Source organism: Bidens hawaiensis, unplaced genomic scaffold (assembly GCF_021521415.1).
Source record: "Bidens hawaiensis isolate Kalapana, Puna unplaced genomic scaffold, B.hawaiensis_p1.1 tig00029878_1, whole genome shotgun sequence".
NCBI classification, from domain to species: Eukaryota; Viridiplantae; Streptophyta; class Magnoliopsida; order Asterales; family Asteraceae; genus Bidens; species Bidens hawaiensis.
The window spans coordinates 53,415-73,353 of record NW_027494959.1 but is presented as its reverse complement, the minus strand read 5'-3'; the positions used below and the strand labels follow the sequence as shown (position 1 = coordinate 73,353).

Sequence of the window (19,939 nt, the reverse complement as noted above, 5' to 3'; positions counted from 1 at the left end):
TACGCAATTGAACTGCACGAACCTGAGCGAACCTAAACGAATCTGCTTAATGGGGACATTTCCGGCGGCCATGTAGTGAACTCCGGCGCCGAAGCTGCCTTTTCTGCCTGAAAACCAGGAGGTAGAAGAAAGAAGAAGATAGATATCAACTTATCAAGTAGATATGTAAGCAAGATGCTTTTTAAGTTTTTAGGGTTAATATAAGTTTAGTTTTTCTTAAAGATTAACCCATTTATCTTTCACTTGTTTCCAGTTAGTCTTCAAAACTTTTAAACTTTAACATAAAATGTGTTTTTTTTCTCCAATCTATTCTCTATAGGTTTGTGTATTTTATTCAAGCCCTAAGTTTTAAAATAACGTATTCAATTCTTAAACAATATATATAAATTAATAAATAAATGAAAGGCATTATATTTTGAACTTTAGTAGAAAACGAATATATCGAATTGATACATGGTACATCGTACCGGTTTGTACCGAAATGAACCTACCTCCGCGAACAAAAAACGTAAGCATCTACGAATTGCGTACCCGATTCGCGAACCCGTACCGAGGCGTACCGCGAATTAGGTAACTATAAGGTAGAGTGTGCATGAGAGAGCCCATCACATTTGTAGGGTCAAATTGTGATGCAGCGGTAACACAATAATGAAGATCGAATCACGTTGATTCAACGAATACCCGTAATGAACTTCCAAAACCCTCAAATCCCACTCAAAGGTCAGGGAAAGTGAAGAGAAAATAATTATTATCAAATTCAAGTCTGATTGTTCATATTACATAAACTGAATATAAAAAGAGTTTCTAATACGAAATGAGCCCAAAAAAGGCCATGGGCCACACACAAACCGAAAAATAAAAATATAAAAAGTGCTGAAAAAACATTAAAAGGCTCATAACTTTATTTAGAAGGCGTTTTTGGGCTTCGAACAGGGGGCAAATCGCCATCGTCTGTTTTCCACAATGTGCTCCTCTTCTCAAGCTTCGATTTGACTGGTAATATGTCTGAAACGGAGCTTCGTGGGCTAAGTTATGCCCGTTTTCGTGGGCCACCTTTTGTAGCGCGATCTTAGGCCTCCAGAAACATAATAACCCGGTCTTCAATACTTGGGGCCCACATCAAACTGGGAGATGGATATCCATAATCAAGGGAATACGCGATTGAACTGCATTGTCATAATTGATGTCTACAAATTCTGCTATTTGTGATGGCGACGAACGAGGTGACGTCAGGTGGGCCTGAGGTCTGATGTATTACCTAACAGATCCAGATAACGGTCGTTGCGCATCTTAATGGATACCGTTTGTTGGTATGCTTTGTTCGGATGTATTTGTCCATGGGTATATATATTCATGCACCTTAATACCACGTAGGCGATATATCATCCGCTTTACCACTTTTTACTCCATTTCACCATAAGGAAACAGTTTAACCCCACTGAACCGCACTCAATTTAATTTAAAAACAGTTATGTAGTTATTGTGTGTAAATGTGTAGGATTTTAAAGTCCATTAACACTTTTAAGTTTAACACATCTTGTATGTAACACCCATTAACCCATGAAGGAAGTGGTGTTCCACTCGTTAACATTTGTCAAATTTTAACACTCTAGACGTTAAAGTATATCCCACAGGCCTGATGTATTTTAGAGCTTCAAGTGCTATGGTTATAGTCGTATGATGATCCGACTTATGGTTGACATTGATGCGTGGGGGCATGAGTAGCCCCGAAGCTATGTTCGATTGTTCGAATATGGGTAGTTGTGCTGAAGCTATGTTGCTTTATATAAGGTGGTTACCCTTCATTTTTATTTTAACTTTTTGTCTAAATTTCAATGTTCATGTAAAAGAAATCTATAAATCATACTCCTTCCGTGCCATTTTAAATGTAATAGTACCCAAAACACACAAATTAAGAAATGCTTGATCATTTTATCTTATAAGCTGTAAAACGACAATAATGTTCTGTAATGTAATAATTGTTTTGTAAAATGAAACATCTAGTATATGTAATATAAGGGCACAATTGAAAATTGAATTTATATGTATAGAAATGACATTTAAATTGAGACAACCAAAAATGAAAAAATAGACATTTAAAATGAGACGAAAAAAGTATAAGTATTTGATTCAGTTTATGGACCTGATTGAACATATAAGTGACAAAAACAGTTATATCTCACAAAAGTAATGCCATAAAATAACCATATGAAATAAATATGTTATTAAGAAATTATCATCTATATAGGATATACATTATTAAAAACCATAAACATTCCGTAATTATTTATATATTCATGTATCATTTTCTTTTCTTTCACTTACCATGTTGGCGTATTATCAACCAAATTATTTTTAAATTTTATTTATTAGCTGTTCATTTTTTCTGCAGAAAAACAATTAAATATACGTAGTTAGCATGTGCTTCTACTTTATACGCTACACAATCATAATACAAAGCATCCAATGTTATTTAAACAGTTTGGCCTTGTTTTTATCTGTTTGTAGTTTGTACATTTTATGATGATAATAATTAGGGGTCTTTACATGTTACTAGTAGTGTGATAAAGTAAATCGTAATAGGAAATGAGTGTATAAATATTAACCTAACGCAGAATCAAATGCGATTAAAGAACATATATACTATTTGGAGTCGCATGTAGTTATAAAATAATATCACTTTAATATACGGCTGGATTGCCAGGGCAGGTGACATAGTGACAGAGGATAAAGTCTCTTAAACACTCAAAGTCCTGGCTTCGAGTTCGAAAAAGTAAAATAAGTTTTCCTTTAAAAATAAAGTTAATATACGGTAATTCCTTCTTATAACACACGACCTAGACAAATCGCCTAAATAAAAACATAAATTTATTTTAAAAATATTTGTCTATTCATTATGTTATAATGCATATATCATATGTCTTAAATTCCTTTTACATAATTGTGTAAAGAATAGACAGAACATTCGTTTCCCATCGAAATATATTGTACATAAGAATATTGATTGATACATATAAAAGACACTCTTAATTGTTTTAAGGGATCATATCATATATTCTAGATCTAATAAATTGGTACAATATCAACATAACCATTAAAAAAATCATAATATCATACATAATTTTTTTCAAACCATGACACATCCATTATTTGAAACTTCAATTATTGAAGTGTAAGAGAAGAGAATATAAACTTTGACGCTTTAATGGGATGATAATGAAGAAGAGAGCAAACCCTGAATTTGGATTGTTAGGCTTGTTGATATATCGACCGATTTAAATGGGAGAAATATAATTAATTATTAGAAAATATAAGATGATGCTATGAGATGACACATATTTTTATGGTGTACTATATATTTTTACTTTTTATGTTATAACACTTAATCGATGACATTAAAACACTTATGAAAGAGAGAAAGATGGATAGACGGTCATCTAGTCGATTTATTTATTGATTTATTTATTGCACTTAAAATAAAATAAAATTTATTTTATATGTTTCTTTCATTTTTCAACATAAAATTAATTTTGAAAAGAAACTATTCTAAAAGAAAATCAACGGGCATTAAAGTGTTTTTTTGACATTTTTTAAATTTCCTCGCTTTTTTAAACATAAATAACTTTTTTCATTCAAGATTATTTATATATAAAGTTAAAACATAAAATCGATTTTTTTAAATCTTTAATGAGTATATATTGTTCCTTCAGGTGTTATATTAGTTTTCAATTTCATTGTAGTGAAAGTTGTGTTCATTTACCATGTATAAGTATGCTTTTTTACCATTTATAATTGTATTGGCAACATAATGTTTGCTATAATTCCGAAACAACACAACTCTCTCATAAATATAATTTTATACAACACACTCCCACTAAGTGGAATACTTTTAGAAATATAATACATCCACGGAAAATCATAGTTATATATTAAATAAAACATTTTTATACAGTGAGCCAACATCGTTATTTGTTAAACAATACAATACAAATATAAGTGAATGTATATACTGCCAGTTTATAGAACTAACAAAGTCACATGAGATGATCTTTTGTTTTTTATTTTTACATTTTTGCTTAAAGCCTGTTTGATAGCCTTTTAATAATTTCATAAAGCGGCTACCTTTGAATTTGTTAGATGTAAAATGTTTTTGGTTCAGTTCACTAAAAAAAGACTTCTTAATGGTACGTTTATGAAACATCTTAATAAGTAAGTTTTAAAAGCATGCTGAATAATTCAGATGCTACTTTTAATCAAACAAATTTCTTAATGATTAAGCACAAAATCTCAAACAACCCCTTACACAAAAACCTCCCGTTTGCGTATCGGTGTATATTGATTGTTCTCCCAAAGAAATCATTAATACAATGAGAATCTTTAGTATATGTTCTTCTACTTTGAGAGGGGTAGATTGAGATTGTTTAAGCAATTCACGTAATCGTTGACCTCTTGCCAATTGATTCCGAGTAGCTCTTTCATATTTGTGACGTAATCATTCAAATACTAAGAAATTCTCCTTTTAACTGGAATATTAATCATGCAAATACTAAGAAATTCTCCTTTTAACAGTAATATATATTGTAAGTATTATATGTAAATACTAAATGTAAAATATGTGAAATATTTATATGAAAAGGTAAAAGAAAAATGGGAAGAACTTTAAGGTCATTTTGTATTTTCCCCCACCCCTAGCTAGAGACACACCCTTTGGAAGTTAAAATATGAACCATGCTTTAGTAACGGTTTGGACATAAAAAGAAAAAATAACTATTTGCTTCATAAATACGTTGTTGGTTGCTATGTTGGTTGAATATAAACTAACGACTTCTTTGGTCTTTTTCAACAAAGGAGAAGCCTTTGGGTAGCTATAAATAAATAATTTACATAGCCAACAAATGAATCTGACCAAATTACAAGAATCGTTCTTAAATATTGCTTATCCACAACTCAAGTCCAACATCTTTGTTTTTTTACTCCTTCAAAGCGGTATTTTAAGAAACATTTTTAGTCATTTCTTTTAAATATCGTTATAATATAATATGGGGTAGAGGTGCATATGAGTCACTCGTTCATGCAATACCTGATATCGACATGTTAAAAGTTTGAATTGAGTTGAGGTTAACAAACTAGAGTTGATCTCAAGTCTAAGTTACAATTCATTGAATACACGAGTTCGAGTATAAAGTTTTTCATACATCGAGTTTGATTAGTCTCCTGAATTCTAATAGTTTATACTTATATAGTATAACAATAGTTTTTTAATTTAATATAATTTACAAGTACACGATAAACAAAATATACAAACTATTATGAGAACAAAATTAAAGAATTTTTCATACATCGCATTTGACTAGTCTATTTAAAGAATTTTATTCACTAACTTAAATCCTCTTTTTCACTTAAAACTCTTTTTTTTTTCTTTTTTGAATCTCGTTTGGATCCAACCCCAATACTTAAGTAAGCTTTTTTAAGACGTGATATAAACATATTATACTGATTTTGGCACTCCAACCCTAATTTACTCAAGAACACCATTGAGTAGGAAACTCACTACTATGAGAAAAGTCTTTTAAGTCAGGTTTCGAAGTTAAAACCTCAAAAATCTCAAGTTTTAACCATCACTCTCATGCCATTAAACCAGAAGGCCGATCGCTTTTTCCCTTAACATATGCCATCCAACCCCACCAATAACTTTTTGAATGCTAACTTAAATATGAAAACTAGACACAAGTTACTAAAAGAGCTACAAGTCAACCACCCAATCCTATACATTCCAATTCCATACCCCAAGTGCTTTCCCACCTCACCCTCACTCTCTCCGGTCACATTTCCGATGACCTCCGGCGACATTCACTCACCATGACGTCACTCTTCCTCGCCGGAGCAATTATACTCATATTCATATCCTCCATCATTTCACCAGCCACCGCCCTCGGCGGCTCCGCCACCACCGTCTCCGTCACCTACGACGGCAACACCCCCACCGTCTGCGGCATCGTCGCCGGTCAACCCAGTCAACGCATCCAATGCTGGCGTAACGGACAAGTCTATCCAGTCTTCGACAACATCTCCTTCGAGTCAATCTCCGGCGGCCGTGACGTCTTCTGCGGCATTAGGTCCGGCGGATCCACCTTACTCTGCTGGAACCAAACCCTAACCCCAAGACGTCTCTACTACAACAAAACCGTAACCTTACGTCAATTAACCATCGGCAGCACTCAAATATGCGCTATTACGAGTAACCGGAACCCGAATCTCATCTGTTGGCGGACCTCCGACCCGTTTCCGTCACAAAGCTACACTTTCCGGTCAGTTTCCGGCGGGATAGGGTTTAGTTGCGGCATTAGGCAAAACGACACCGTCGGAATAATATGTTTTGGAGATAATTTATCTCTCGCACGTGCGATTCAAGCTCAGTTTAATAATATAAGTTTGTTAAGTATTGTATCCGGTGGTAGTCACGTGTGTGGGGTTAACGTTACTGGGTTTGTAATATGTAAAGGTAATAATGATTATGGGCAGATTAATGTGCCTAATCATTTACCTTTTGAGTTTAATGCACTTGCACTTGGTGCAAATCACACGTGTGCATTGAGAAGATTGAATAATACTGTAGTCTGTTGGGGTGGTGGTAGTGGTGGTGGTGTTGATAATTATACAGGTGGTATCTCCTTTGAAACTCTTGTTGCTGGATTGGATTTCACTTGTGGATTGACTAGTCGTAATTTTAGCGTTATGTGTTGGGGAGACGGGTGGATTCGGAATGGTTCGAATCCAGTAGGGTTCGAGCTTCCGTTGAGTACGATTCTTCCGGGTCCTTGTGTTAGATCAGAATCAGAATGTAGTTGTGGGATTTATCCTCAGTCTGATATGCTTTGTTCGGGTTATGGGTCTATTTGCAGACCTTGTGATTTGACTAATTTGGTTCCACCGGTTCCAGAACTGGTGCCGCCGCCGGTGTCATTGCCGCCGAGGGTTGTAAGGTCGAAACGGTTGACTAGAGGTTTGTTGGCATTTGCCATTGTGGGATCAGTAGGGGCGGTTGCGGGTATTTGTACCGTGGTTTATTGTTTATGGACTGGTGTTTGTTTTGGTAAGAAGAAGATACATAACTCTGTGCAGCCGACGGTTAATGGCTCTAACCGCAACGGTTCGCCTAATAAAAATGGTAGTCCGGTTTCGAGGTCGGCTACGATCAGGCGGCAGCTGTCGAGAGGTTTTAGGAGACAGAGAAGCGGGCCGTCTTCGAAACAAGCGGATAAAGAAGAGGAGTTTACGTTCGCTGATCTGGCTCTTGCCACTGACAATTTCTCACCGGAATACAAGATCGGTGCAGGGAGTTTTGGCATTGTTTATAGAGGTAAACTGTTAGATGGTCGTGAGGTCGCGATTAAACGAGGCGAAATAAGTGATAAAAACAAGAAACTACAAGAAAAAGAAAGCGCGTTTTATTCAGAACTCGCGTTTCTGTCTAGACTTAACCATAAACACTTGGTTAGACTCGTGGGCTATTGCCAAGAACGCGATGAACGTCTTTTGGTTTATGATTACATGAAAAACGGAGCTCTTTTTGATCATTTGCATAATGAAACCAACACCGAAAAAAGTAGCAGCCTTATAAATTCTTGGAAAATGAGGATCAAGATTGCTTTAGATGCTGCAAGAGGTATAGAATACCTTCATAACTATGCAGTCCCGCCTATAATTCACCGAGACATCAAATCATCCAACATTTTGCTAGACGCGAACTGGGTTGCTCGGGTTTCTGATTTTGGGTTATCATTAATGGGCCCATTGTCCGATCAGGAATACAGACATACAAAAGCTGTAGGGACCGTTGGCTACATTGACCCGGAATATTATGGGCTCAATGTGCTAACCGCAAAGAGTGATGTATATGGTCTTGGAGTCGTGTTGTTAGAGCTTTTAACGGGTAGAAGAGCAATATTTAAAAGTGAGGAAGTTAACGGTGGTGCACCGATTAGTTTGGTGGATTATGCGGTTCCAATAATAATGGCAGGGGATTTGGCGAAGATATTGGATAAACGGGCCGGGCCACCTGAGGCGAACGAGGTGGAGGCGGTTGAGTTGATGGCATATACCGCGTTGCATTGTGTGAACGTGGAGGGTAATTATCGGCCGATGATGAGTGATATTGTTGCTAATTTGGAGAGGGCTTTGGGGCTAATTAGTGATGGTTATGGTAGTGTTTCTAGTGGTTTGTCTGATTGAGTTTCTAATTTGTGTTCATTTGGTTTATTTTTATGGGGATGTTTGGGAATTTGGGTATATTTTGTAAAAGCGTAAATATGTTGGATCAAACATTTTGCAACTGACATTTTTTTTGGAGGATGTGATTGTGGAAAGCAAGGATAATCAAGATCCTCAAATGAAATAAATCAGGATTTATTTGCTTTTGCAGTTCTTGTGTTTGTTTAGATATTATAAATCATCAAAATTTATCTGCAAGGAAGCAAGAAAACAAACACATGAAAAATAAGTTGGAGAGAAAACTTGAAACACAAAAGATGTGAAACTGTTTTTAGGTATGAGATTAGTTTTAAAAGTTTTTAAGACTTGAGACGTTAATGATATTGGGTGATTCTTGTACATGGTTTGAACTTGTATCCATATCGAAATCAAATAATATTTTATATAATTTGAAAAATATATATTATAAATAGTATGCCGAAGTTTTTAGAAACTGGAAATTTTTTAAATTAAAAAAATGTTAACATACGTATTTTAATATTTTTATATGAGCATTCTGATTGGTAACTAGCATAAAAAATGTATCAAAGCGGACAAGTGATGATTTTATCATTCCTACATGTTAATGATGACAATACAAGTTATCTATATACTATATACTTTCAAACTGAAACATCCCCACATATGCATTTAGTTTACAATATGCTTTGAATTTTCTGCTCGTTATTATTTATTTATTTATTTCAATTTCTTTGGGTCCATTGAGTTCCTTTGATTTTGAACATATAGAAATTGAATTGAGGAAATGAAACGGTTATAATTGGGTGACATTTGACCTCTTCTATGCTTACGAACACCAATAAAAGACCAACATCGAATCTCACATTGATATAGAAGTGTTTGACGGGCAACCCAAATTCAAACTAAAAAAAACATCATTTTTTTAATGGATATTTTCTTTCAATAGTTCACAATTATTGTATGCAAAACACGATTTCAATGAGACATGAATAAAACCGACACAAACACGATATGAAACTAAATAGGGCCAAAATATGTTGAACAAGAAACCAATATGGGAAGACTTGGGTCAACTAGTTTGACTGACCTTTATTTACAATGTGTTTCGTCAAAACTAGTAGTAATTATAACCGAAAGACATTATCTGATTTGAATATGTTCTTTCGAAACATGAAAAGCATTATAAGTTATAACTAATTATGCTAAAAAGGCTTTTGTTGTATCAAAAAAATTTTAACAGGGACTTCGAATGACTCATAGTCACGTTATATTTACTCATCGGTTTAAATGAACAGCCTACTTAGCACTTCAATTAAACCCATTTGCGTTTAGTTAACCAAATATGAATATATGATCATCCTAGTTCACTGTATGAACATAAGCATAGATAGCTATCTATTACGGTCCGGTCCGGTTTTTATGGCCGGTTTGCGATATAAACCGCAAATCAAACCGTTCACTACGGTTTAAAACTTTTGAAACCGACCGACCAAAAGTTAACAAAAAAAACCAACCGTGAAACCAAACCGATGACCGGTTTGGACGGTTTCACGATTTGAAACCAAACCGTGAACACCCCTAGACTTTGTAGAACTTAAAATGGTTAATACAAAATAGTATAAAAGCTTAATTCACTTGCTTTATGTGTAAACCAAATTAGGATGGTAAAAAATAAATTAATAGCTTATATTTTATTTTCCATTGAAATTTTGAGGTGAGAAAAAAAATCTTTGTATGTATAAAATATGCATTTAACCTTATATCAATACAAATACATGTATATAATTTCCATGTACAATGTATAATATGCATTAGTGTTGGCCTATTGGGTTTACTTCCCATCTTCGGGTTGGTGAGGTAGTTTAGGCCGGTTTCGAGTTTTGGAATTGGGATAACTAATTAAATCAATTAGGGATAAATTAAATGAGTTGTATTTAATTTATGATAGCTAATTAGATTAATAGATTTACATGTGAGTTTTATTTATCATTTAATTTGGAGCTCGACTCCATCTCTAATTGTATAGGGTGATGTTTATTTAACCTAATTAGAGTTGTGATTATGGTTATGAGTTTGTAATCGGTCTTAGAGTTATACTTCCCGGCTATAAGATTGGGAGTTATTTAATCGAAATTCATCGTGTGCATTTACGTCTTGTTAAGCAATATCAGTTCGTCCTTGATTGATTATAGATTTCAATTCGGTTTGATCGAGTTGCATTCCATTTATGCTTAGCTTGCTAAAATTTTAAAATAGAAGATATTGATCCACCCAATGAAGTTAAAACCCAAATCAACGTACACTTTGTTAGAAAATGAGTTGTCATGAAACACGAACTTGACTGAACATGAATTAATCAACTCATACCAAACACGACAGTGACTTAAATTTGGTAAAAAGAAAATCAACATAAAGTTATCTAAGTCAACTTAAAAGCCTTTATTTTTATTCATCACATTAGGTAGTTATTAGATGTTTGGTTCACATTTAAGGGTGTTCGGTTAAGGAGTTTAGTTATACTTGTATTATAGGATTTAATAGTGTGATACCTATCAAATTCATTAGTTTGGTTAATAGGCTAGATGCGAAAAAGATAGAAAACCTCGCGGGTGAGCCTGTGGATAGAAGGTCTAATATAAGGAAGATGATGTAATCTTGTATTGAATGTTGCGTTTTCATTCGTTGTGTATAAGATATTCAAAATAAAAAATCAAACCGAATAACTTGTAAAGTGTATTGATTTATATGAATTTTAGGTTAAGTAAATCATTTTCTTATATTTTTCAGTTAATTAGTAGAAGGAGAAAAAAATTGGTTTTACGGTTTGATTATTGTTCAGCAGTGAGACCCTTTTGGGCCCTTTCTCTTTGCCTTAGCATTACACCCTCTTGTTCTCCGGGTACAAAATGACTGTAACATCTCATTTCATGCTTGGTACTTGGATGATGGGACTATTATTGGTGGTGCCAACGAAGTCGCTAAAGCCCTGGACATTATAAGCTCGGAAGGGCCATCATTGGGGCTTCAACTTAAAATTAAGAAAACCGAGGTTTTTTGGCCAGCGTGTAATGGAGTGAAAGTTAAAGATGGGCTTTTCCTTAGTGGGATTGGTAGACCAGAGAGAGGGGTAAAGCTCCTTGGAGGGGCTGTTAGTCGAGATCCCTACTTTATTAAGGAGTTGGCGAGGCGGAGAGCATCTCGTGCGGTTGATCTTATGAAATTCTTACCTTGCCTTAGGGATCCCCAGATCGAACTCCTCCTGCTTAGGTCTTGCATGGGGGTTGCTAAGTTGCTTTTTGGGTTACGAACATGCCACCCCCATATGATGGATGATGCGGTATCATGTTTTGATAAGAGGCTTCGAGAAGCCATCGAAGACATAGTTGTATGTGGAGGCCCGTTCTTTGGTGATCTTCAGTGGCGACTTGCATCTTTACCGATGCGCTTGGGGGGTTTAGGCCTTCTGTCGGCTCATGATGTTGGGGTTTACGCTTTTGTAGCGTCGAGGGATCAGTCTTGGAAGCTACAGAATCACATCTTAAGGAATAGCGGAGTTGTCGACCTGGACTCAGAATACGTGCAGGCCCTGGAACGCCTAAATGGCACTCTCCCAGACTTTGACATTGGCGGTTTCTCTAATAAGGACACCGCCCCACCAAAGCCTCAAAAAACTTTGGCGAATGCCCTTTTTGGCAAAATCGCTCAGAGCTTGGGAGAAGTTTTTGGATTGTCCCCCCGACAGAAGGCGGTTATTGAATGCTTACAAGGTCCTCATGCCCAAGATTTTCTGACCGTTATCCCGATTGATGGCTTGGGCCAAAGCATGTCTGCGGTCGAGTATAGGGCCATTCTTAAGTACCGTTTGATGGTCCCAATGTACCTAGAAGACGAAACATGTCCGATCTGCCGTAAGGCTTGCCTGGATACATTCGGAGAGCATGCGGTTCATTGCAAGGAGATGTCTGGGTTCAAATACCGACATGATTGGGTGCGGGACGTTCTTTGGGACATCTTAAGGCGAGCTAGGATATCAGCTAAAAAGGAAGCCCCCGTAAACTTCCTTACAGACCCCACGGAAGGGAGATCCACTCTACGACGGCAGATTTGCTCGTCTTTGGTTGGGCCGGGGGAAAACACGCTTGTGTTGACCTCACAGGAGTATCTCCTTTAGCTGGTTTGAGGGATAATGGGTTTGTAGCTGGGCAAGCAATGAAAAGGGCTGAAACGAAAAAGGTGGAGAATCATGCTAAAGCCTGCGAAGAGAACCAACATGTTTTTGTCCTTTTGGCTTTTGATACCTTTGGCTCCTTGGCACTGGAAGCTATCCGTTTCCTAACCATGGTCCAACGGGTTGTGATAGCAATATGTCAACTCCAAAGGGGCAGGGGTATGTCTTTAGCAGATTAGGGTTTACAATTCAGAAAGGAATGGCGGCGTAGCTTGTTGCCCGCCTACCTACTATGTTGATGTAATATCTATGTTTCTATGTATAAAAGAAAATTAATTATGGCAAAAAAAAAAATTATTGTTCTTGAATCTTGACATTGGCAATATATTAGAATTGTATTAGAATATTCAAGAGAAGGAATATTCGACGTTGTGAGTATTATCATAATCATTCATTTAACATCCATGTGTAATGTCATAATATCGTTCTCTTAACAACTCAAGAGTGACAGTTTTTTTGTAGTAAAGAAGACTCTCGATTGCGTTATGAAAATTAACCATATAGTATATTCGTTAACATTCACTATAATTACCGAACACCTAAAAGTTTTTTGTTCTTTTACTTGTAAATCATATTATTATTATTATAAAACTTTTAGAAATAACAACAAAATTGTTCACCCCTCTAAATCATCAATCTCAGAATTTCTTATACAACTTATTTTATATTTGGCAGAATTTATCATCAAATGTACCAATACATTTCTCTAATTTGATGTGCTAATAGGACGCCACCTATGACCTATCTCTATATTTACAAAGCATTTGATAAGTTATTTAAATTCTGGTAACAACTAACATCTGGAATGAATAAATAATAAACTATATATTTTACCATAACCTGCCAACCACTCCCAACCACCTATACCTAATACCAGCCACCTAGTATTGCTTATGGCTAATTATCAATGCCAGCCTAATATAGTCATTAATATTATTAAACATTATAAACATAAACTGATAAAATTTTAAAAATCCAAATCGATATAAATCACTCGGTTAGATGGTTCGTTTTAACAGTTTGACAATTTAACAGTTCTAACAACAATTTCTAATTTAAAACCGACCATGCAAACCGAACACACTGCCAACTTTTAACATTTAACTATTTGTTTTTATATATTTTCATATAAACTCTCTTTATTATTTCAAAGAAGTTATTAAACAAGTAACAGTTTAGAAAAAGAAAAAAGTAACTCGTTCAAACTATCAAAATGAACCATATACGTCTGTTCTGCTAACCCAAAACCATAGTCAGTGGTTCAAATCAACTTTTATTAAAACCAGACCGTGAACACCTTGTTACATAGAAAAGGTATACACACAATAACATAGATCTTTAGACCATAAAGCTCCACTATCAGGGGTTATGCGCCACGTGGCGCCCAGTCAGAGTTATGATTTTGTACAAAAATAGGCTGTAGTCATAACTCTCCATTACCAGAGGTTATGCGCCACGTGGCGCCCAGTCATTATTAATTTTATTTTTTTTAAATACTAAATCATTTAAATAAATTAACATATAATTAAAAATTACATTAAACTTCCAAATAAAAAAATACATTAAACTAAATTAAAAATTACATTAAACTTCCACGTGGCGCCGTGCAATGTACCCGGCCATTTGTGGGTCATACATTTGCGGGACGGGTACGGTTGGCGTCGGGGCGGTAGATTGGTTCGGTTGTGGATTTTGGTTGCCTTGACAGGCATATTGGCCGAAACCGAGAATATTTTGGTTGTTGTTTGGAAACATTTTGGTAGAAATATTTGTGTAAAAGATATAAATTGGTATAGAAGTAGGAGTGTGTTAAAAAAAATGAGTTTGGTTTGTTTATATAGTATAAATATAATATATATATATATATATATATTTAAATCTCAACGGCTCCAACGGCTAGTTTTTTTGATTTCTGTGCCACCATGCGCGTTTTGTATACAACGCACCAAAAAAAAAATTTATCATAACGCAGGGGGGCGGTGTACCCCCAGCGTTTTCACCCAAAACGCTAGCCACAACGCTAGCGGTACACATGGTCTTAGAACACACTAATACACTACACATCGAACTTCACTTCAAAAAACATTCTCATTAGTTTGTGCACGACTCCTCATAAATATTCACATTCACATACAATCCACTTCAACAAATAACATACATATACACACAACAAGACTTCACCAACCTTCCAACAAACAACAAATGACAGAAGAAACTACCTACACAAAGTCAAAATGCATAAGTAGCTTAACCGAGCTGTACTTTTCGCCTTTTTGGCTGTACAGTGGAACAGCTCGAATGCCTTTGCGCAGCTCTGAAATCGGTAGGCATGCTTGACCACCAAAGTCATCCTTTTCTGACATGTCATACTCGTGAACTTCAATTCGGAGGACAGCGAGTTCCGGGACCGTTAATGGGAATTCAAATTCTTCGTTCCATGCTGGAATCCAGTTGTCCTCAATTGCTTTTGTTCTTTTCATTATTGTGTCAGCAGTTACTCCAGCAATTCCAACCTGCATTCCAAAATGTTATGTTTTTGTAAATCAAGACGAGTTGGGTTGACCCGAAACACTGAGAGTAAAAGGTCAGCATTTGACTGTTATTACATAAAGTGGCTTACCCTTGTGTAGAAATCTGGAGGCGAGTATGCATCAAAATGCGTGTGTGGGAAATCATAATACCATCCATCACCCATGTAAACGGTTACCTAAGAGGCAACAAGAAACATTTTAAATTTAAACTCCACTCATTACGGTCATTTAACATAGAGGTAGACAAACCTAACACGATATTTGCATGTTTGGCTTTAGTAAGAGCAGGCTGGAGTCGGGCCCACAAACCAGTTTAGCTGAACAGTTGAGTTCGTGTCAACCCGGCGAGTTCACAAGTTCAAGTTAGACCCGTTTAACCATATATGTTCTGCTTTCTTAGATGTGTTTTTGTCACAAAATTTAATAGGTCCGGTATTTTATGCCAATATTTGAACTTTAAAGAGAAATGACATGAACTTTTTTAATTAAAAATGTAAACTCTATATGTCTTTGTAGTTTTTGTTGAAAAATTGTAATTTTAGAGTATAATTTGCAAAAAAGGAAAAAAAATTCGGATTAAATGGGTTGTGTTAGTATCAATTTGTAAATATCTGTGACGCGTTTTGGTTCTGTTCATACATTTGACACGATTTTCAGGTTCGTGTCAAGTTGGACGAACGTGACCCGTTTAGCACCCTTAATTTAATATTGCCAATCTGTGACTTGTAGTGAGAAATGTAAATGCAAGGACCCACAAACAAAAATGATGCACGCGCGAGGGAGGAAAACGATATTATATAATAGTAGTGATAGCTTGCGTAAAGCTATAAGTAGTAAAATGATGATATTTACCTTGAGTGTCGTTTTGACAGGCAATGTAACTCTAGGATCAAAGATGGAACCTTTTTCCATCAAGATATCAGGTTTCCTAACATATCCACAACCACCATTGGCCTTAAACATTCCTTGCATCACCCAAAGTGATCTTCCATACCCCTGCAAACAAAAGATTCCGTTAGAAGATTCCGGTTAACAGTCCAAACTTTGGATTACTAGACATCTAACCTGCATATTAAATGCCACCATTTGAGCTCCATGCATCCACCCAATCAACGGGTTGTAATTAGACGAGTCGAACCGTATCCCCTTAGGATATACTCTCAGAATATTCCTCTGAGTGAACCTAGAGCACGTTAACTCTTAGCATATATTATTTGTGAATAAAATAGAAAGCATTTATGGAATTCAGATATTAACTTGACAATTTGTGGCCCATGAGTTTTTGCTGCTTTTTCAAGCTCTTGCTCACTTAAACTAAGACGTCTGACTTTATCAGGGTCAACTCTAAGCCAATCGTCTAAACCGCCCTTCCCTTTTCCAGCATGAATAGCAATTAAATTCCTGTATTCAGGGGCACAATGGTCATCCTGAAGATCCTCCTCTTCTTCCTCTTCTTCTTCCAACTCATCCTGCTGGACCTGCAAGACAATAGTCAGATGTAGGGGCGTGCATGAAACTGAAAAAACCGAACCGAAAAAACTGAACCCAAACAAAAACCAACGGTTAGATTTTATGTTTCGTAAAAACTGAAATTTCTGTTTGGTTTCGGCTTTGCATGTAGTTAAAACCAACAAAACGGATCCGTAACCGAACAACCAAATCAGAATAACCAAACCCAAACAAAAACCAAGATACCAAGATTTTGGTTTTACGTTTTTGAAAATACTATACTTTTAGTTCAGATTCGGTTTTGCATGTAATTAGATCTGGAAAAACTGGCCCGAACCAACTTATGAATTTCATTTTTTTTTAGTTTGAATTTTAAGTACTTTTATAAGAATTTAAAAAATAGTTTGACCCAACTACTTTAGCCCAAATGTATATTAATCAGTTATTATTAACAAACAAAAAGATTTGGGCCAAAAATATATTTCCCCCAAAAGATTTCAAGACTAAATGGCAAAACTGAAACACAAAAAGCGAACACAAAAACCCCCCAAGAAAAAAAAAATGAACTTAAAAGAGTTTTCAAAAATTAAGACAAAAATTTCAGTTTTTGGTTCGATTTTAGCCCAAAACTGACCCAAACCAACCCGTGCACACCCCTACTTGCAAGAAGATAGTCAAATGTAGAGGTGCTCATGAAACCAAGAAAACCGATCCGTAACGGAAAAAACCGAAAACAAAGAAAAACCAACTGTTTGGTTTTATGTTTTCATAAAAACCAAACTTTCCGTTTGGTTTCAGTTTTGCATGCAACTAAAACTGAAAATAAGGAACCGAGTTTATGCATTTTGATTTTATTTATAGATTTTAAGTCACATATAAAACTTAACAAATAGTTTGACCCAATTATTTTTGCCCAAATGTATAATAATCAATTAATTATTAATTAGCAAAAAGATTTAAGCCCATATTCATTATTTTGGGTCTTTTTTTTGGCACAAACGGCAAAACCGAAAAAACGGAAACCAAACGGTTATTAAAATCTCAAAAACCGAATTTTTGGTTTTTGGTTTGGTTTGTGTTCAAAACCGACCCATGCACACCTCAGATAGCATGGGGCCCACCTTGTATTCAACAAATTATGGTTGTTAAGTACCTGAAAATTAGCAGCACTCTTGGAATTGAAGCTGGAAATTTCACCACCCCAAGCTTCTGATGAGTCATTCTCTTTCTGTGAACCGTTACCACTTATCTTACCTTCTTTAGCTTTTAGATACTCTTTAGGCGGTTTAGTAGATATAATAATCCTTTTTTTTAACGATTCAGGTGACGGGAATTCCGCTAAAGTTTCTGCACTGGGAGCAAACAGCATGTCTCCAAATGTTTCAGTAACCATCTACAATCATTAAGGAAACAAATCAAATCATGTAAATCTTTTAGTGAATCAATTCAAGTCCTCAATAAGGCAAAGTTACTCACTTTAGCCACTTTAGCCTGAAGATCAGTAGTAAGGTGATCTTCAAGAGTAATAACTATAGGGTACTCAGATGCAACAAAAGCATGATTCTTGATAGACTTTAAACACTTAATCAGTTGAACCGGAGTGGTTAATGTTCTACACAACATGATCAAGAATTCATGAGAATTGATCGTCTGGTAAATCATTTTTTTTTGCAACATTATTGTTATTTCCATACCTTCCATGAAGAACATCAACATCATCCTTGGTTGAGTTAGGCCATATATCTAGCTCAATGACTCGAACACCTTTCTCCAGTGCTTGAATTATGGGGACATCGCTACAATCACTGCTCAGTTGATTCCCGGTAAGATAGGAGTTGTGACCAGTGAATATGAAATAGTGAGACAATGGAAGATTCATATCATGATGAACCTGATACATAACAGAGATCATATTACATTCTTTCAGTTATTGTTTAATGGCAAGCAAGTATATGAGTTGTATTCAAAATTATTTACAAATGGTTCAAGATGTGTTATGGGATTATGGCTCATAACCATAATCTGGACAATCGATTTCATGTTAGGATATATCAGTTGAGGTTTATAATAAACAAGCCAAGCCGCTCGTGAGCTACTCGAGATCGACTCGCAAAAATAGCTTGAATAGAGCTGAGCTTAAACGAGCTCGAGCCTAAAAATAAGCTTGTAAACAAGCCCAAGTCCGAGCCTGAGCATCACTTATCGAACTCGAGCCAGCTTGAGAGCCTAAACGAGCATGTTATTTAATGTTATGCCTAAAATCATGATAAAAATAACTAAATAGCGTATGTTATATTATAACTAAATGAATATATAAAAATAATTATAAACATGTATAAATCCTCAACCTAATAAAAGAATAAATTAACTGCACATCTTATTCTTTGGTGCCTTCTCATCCTTAATTTCCCTCCTATAACCCATTTTAAGTAGTTAAAACTGGTAATAAACTTAATCTTTAATTTGGTTGTTAGTTTTGCTACTTAAAGTTAAAATTAAGATTATCATTAATTACGGTAAATAAATTGGTAAATTGTTAACTTTAAACTAAAATAGTTTGACCGGAGTTTACCAATATAAAGCCCGTCTAGAACCTACATGGAGGAGTTTGATAACAGTGGATTCTTCCATAACCATGACAAAAATGTGCGTAGAAAAAGGGTAAGTTATATGAAAAAAGAGGAGCCTGTGTTGATCATTGCAATGAAATTATAATCTAAATATTGTCTCTGCCTTGCTTATAAATGAACCAATTTCGGTAATTTTGTAAATACCAAAAGTGACGTCATGTCACACTTCCAATTCTGGAAACTTGGAGGTTTAACTTTATAACTCACAACAAATGAACAAACCCACTCAATTACCTTACGATCAACATCAATAGCCGGATTAGAATCACCAAACAAGTACTTAAAGAACGTCTCAAGATTAAACCCCTTGCGGTGAAAAATATGCGCGGTGTTATGCATAATCGCCTGAGCATCTTCCACTGTAGCATTCTCCTGCTTCTGAACATGAACCAGGAACCGGTGAAGCTGATCCACCGTCATGATCCCGTTCTCCGAGTACTGCTCGAACAACTCCTTGATCTGCGGCGGCGCTTCCGTGGCGGCCAGCCGGAACCGACGCCGGAAACAGAAGCATACTTTGTAGGTCTGTTTGGACATTGCAAAGAGTTTGAGAAGAAGAAGATGATGCGTTTGTTGAAGGTGTGATTGCTGTAGTGATTGGTTTTATAATAATATTATTAATATTATTGAAGGTGGTTGAAAACAGCAGGACAGCTGAGGGGTCCAACTGCGGTGGTAGGGGCTTTATACTTTAAAGGGGATTATTAGCGACATAATTATTTTTGAATTTACGTTTATTAGTTGTTATTTACTTTTCTTAACAAACCATCCTTAATATTACCATCTATATTGACGCGGGCCCACCCTAGACCATCATTATGTTTTGTTTTGTTTACGATTTTGACTTTTAAGAAATAACTCATATAGAA

The 19,939-nt window shown here is 35.6% G+C and overlaps 1 protein-coding gene and 1 pseudogene across 1 annotated transcript; one reads left to right on the top strand and one right to left on the bottom strand.

The window, feature by feature from the left end:
• Positions 1 to 5,810: 5,810 nt before the first annotated feature.
• On the top strand, positions 5,811 to 8,437 carry LOC143579584 (putative serine/threonine-protein kinase-like protein CCR3 pseudogene; annotated as a pseudogene).
• Positions 8,438 to 14,498: 6,061 nt separating this feature from the next.
• LOC143579583 (phosphoinositide phospholipase C 2-like) lies at positions 14,499 to 19,727 on the bottom strand. The gene is made up of 9 exons (XM_077062839.1): positions 19,305 to 19,727; positions 18,135 to 18,331; positions 17,917 to 18,052; positions 17,594 to 17,833; positions 16,249 to 16,469; positions 16,057 to 16,174; positions 15,844 to 15,987; positions 15,081 to 15,167; positions 14,499 to 14,973 (listed from the first exon to the last, which is right to left on the bottom strand). The coding sequence occupies exons 1-9, from the start codon at positions 19,605 to 19,607 to the stop codon at positions 14,680 to 14,682; spliced, it is 1,740 nt and encodes a 579-aa protein (XP_076918954.1). The 5' UTR covers positions 19,608 to 19,727; the 3' UTR covers positions 14,499 to 14,679.
• Between the last annotated feature and the right edge of the window lie 212 nt (positions 19,728 to 19,939).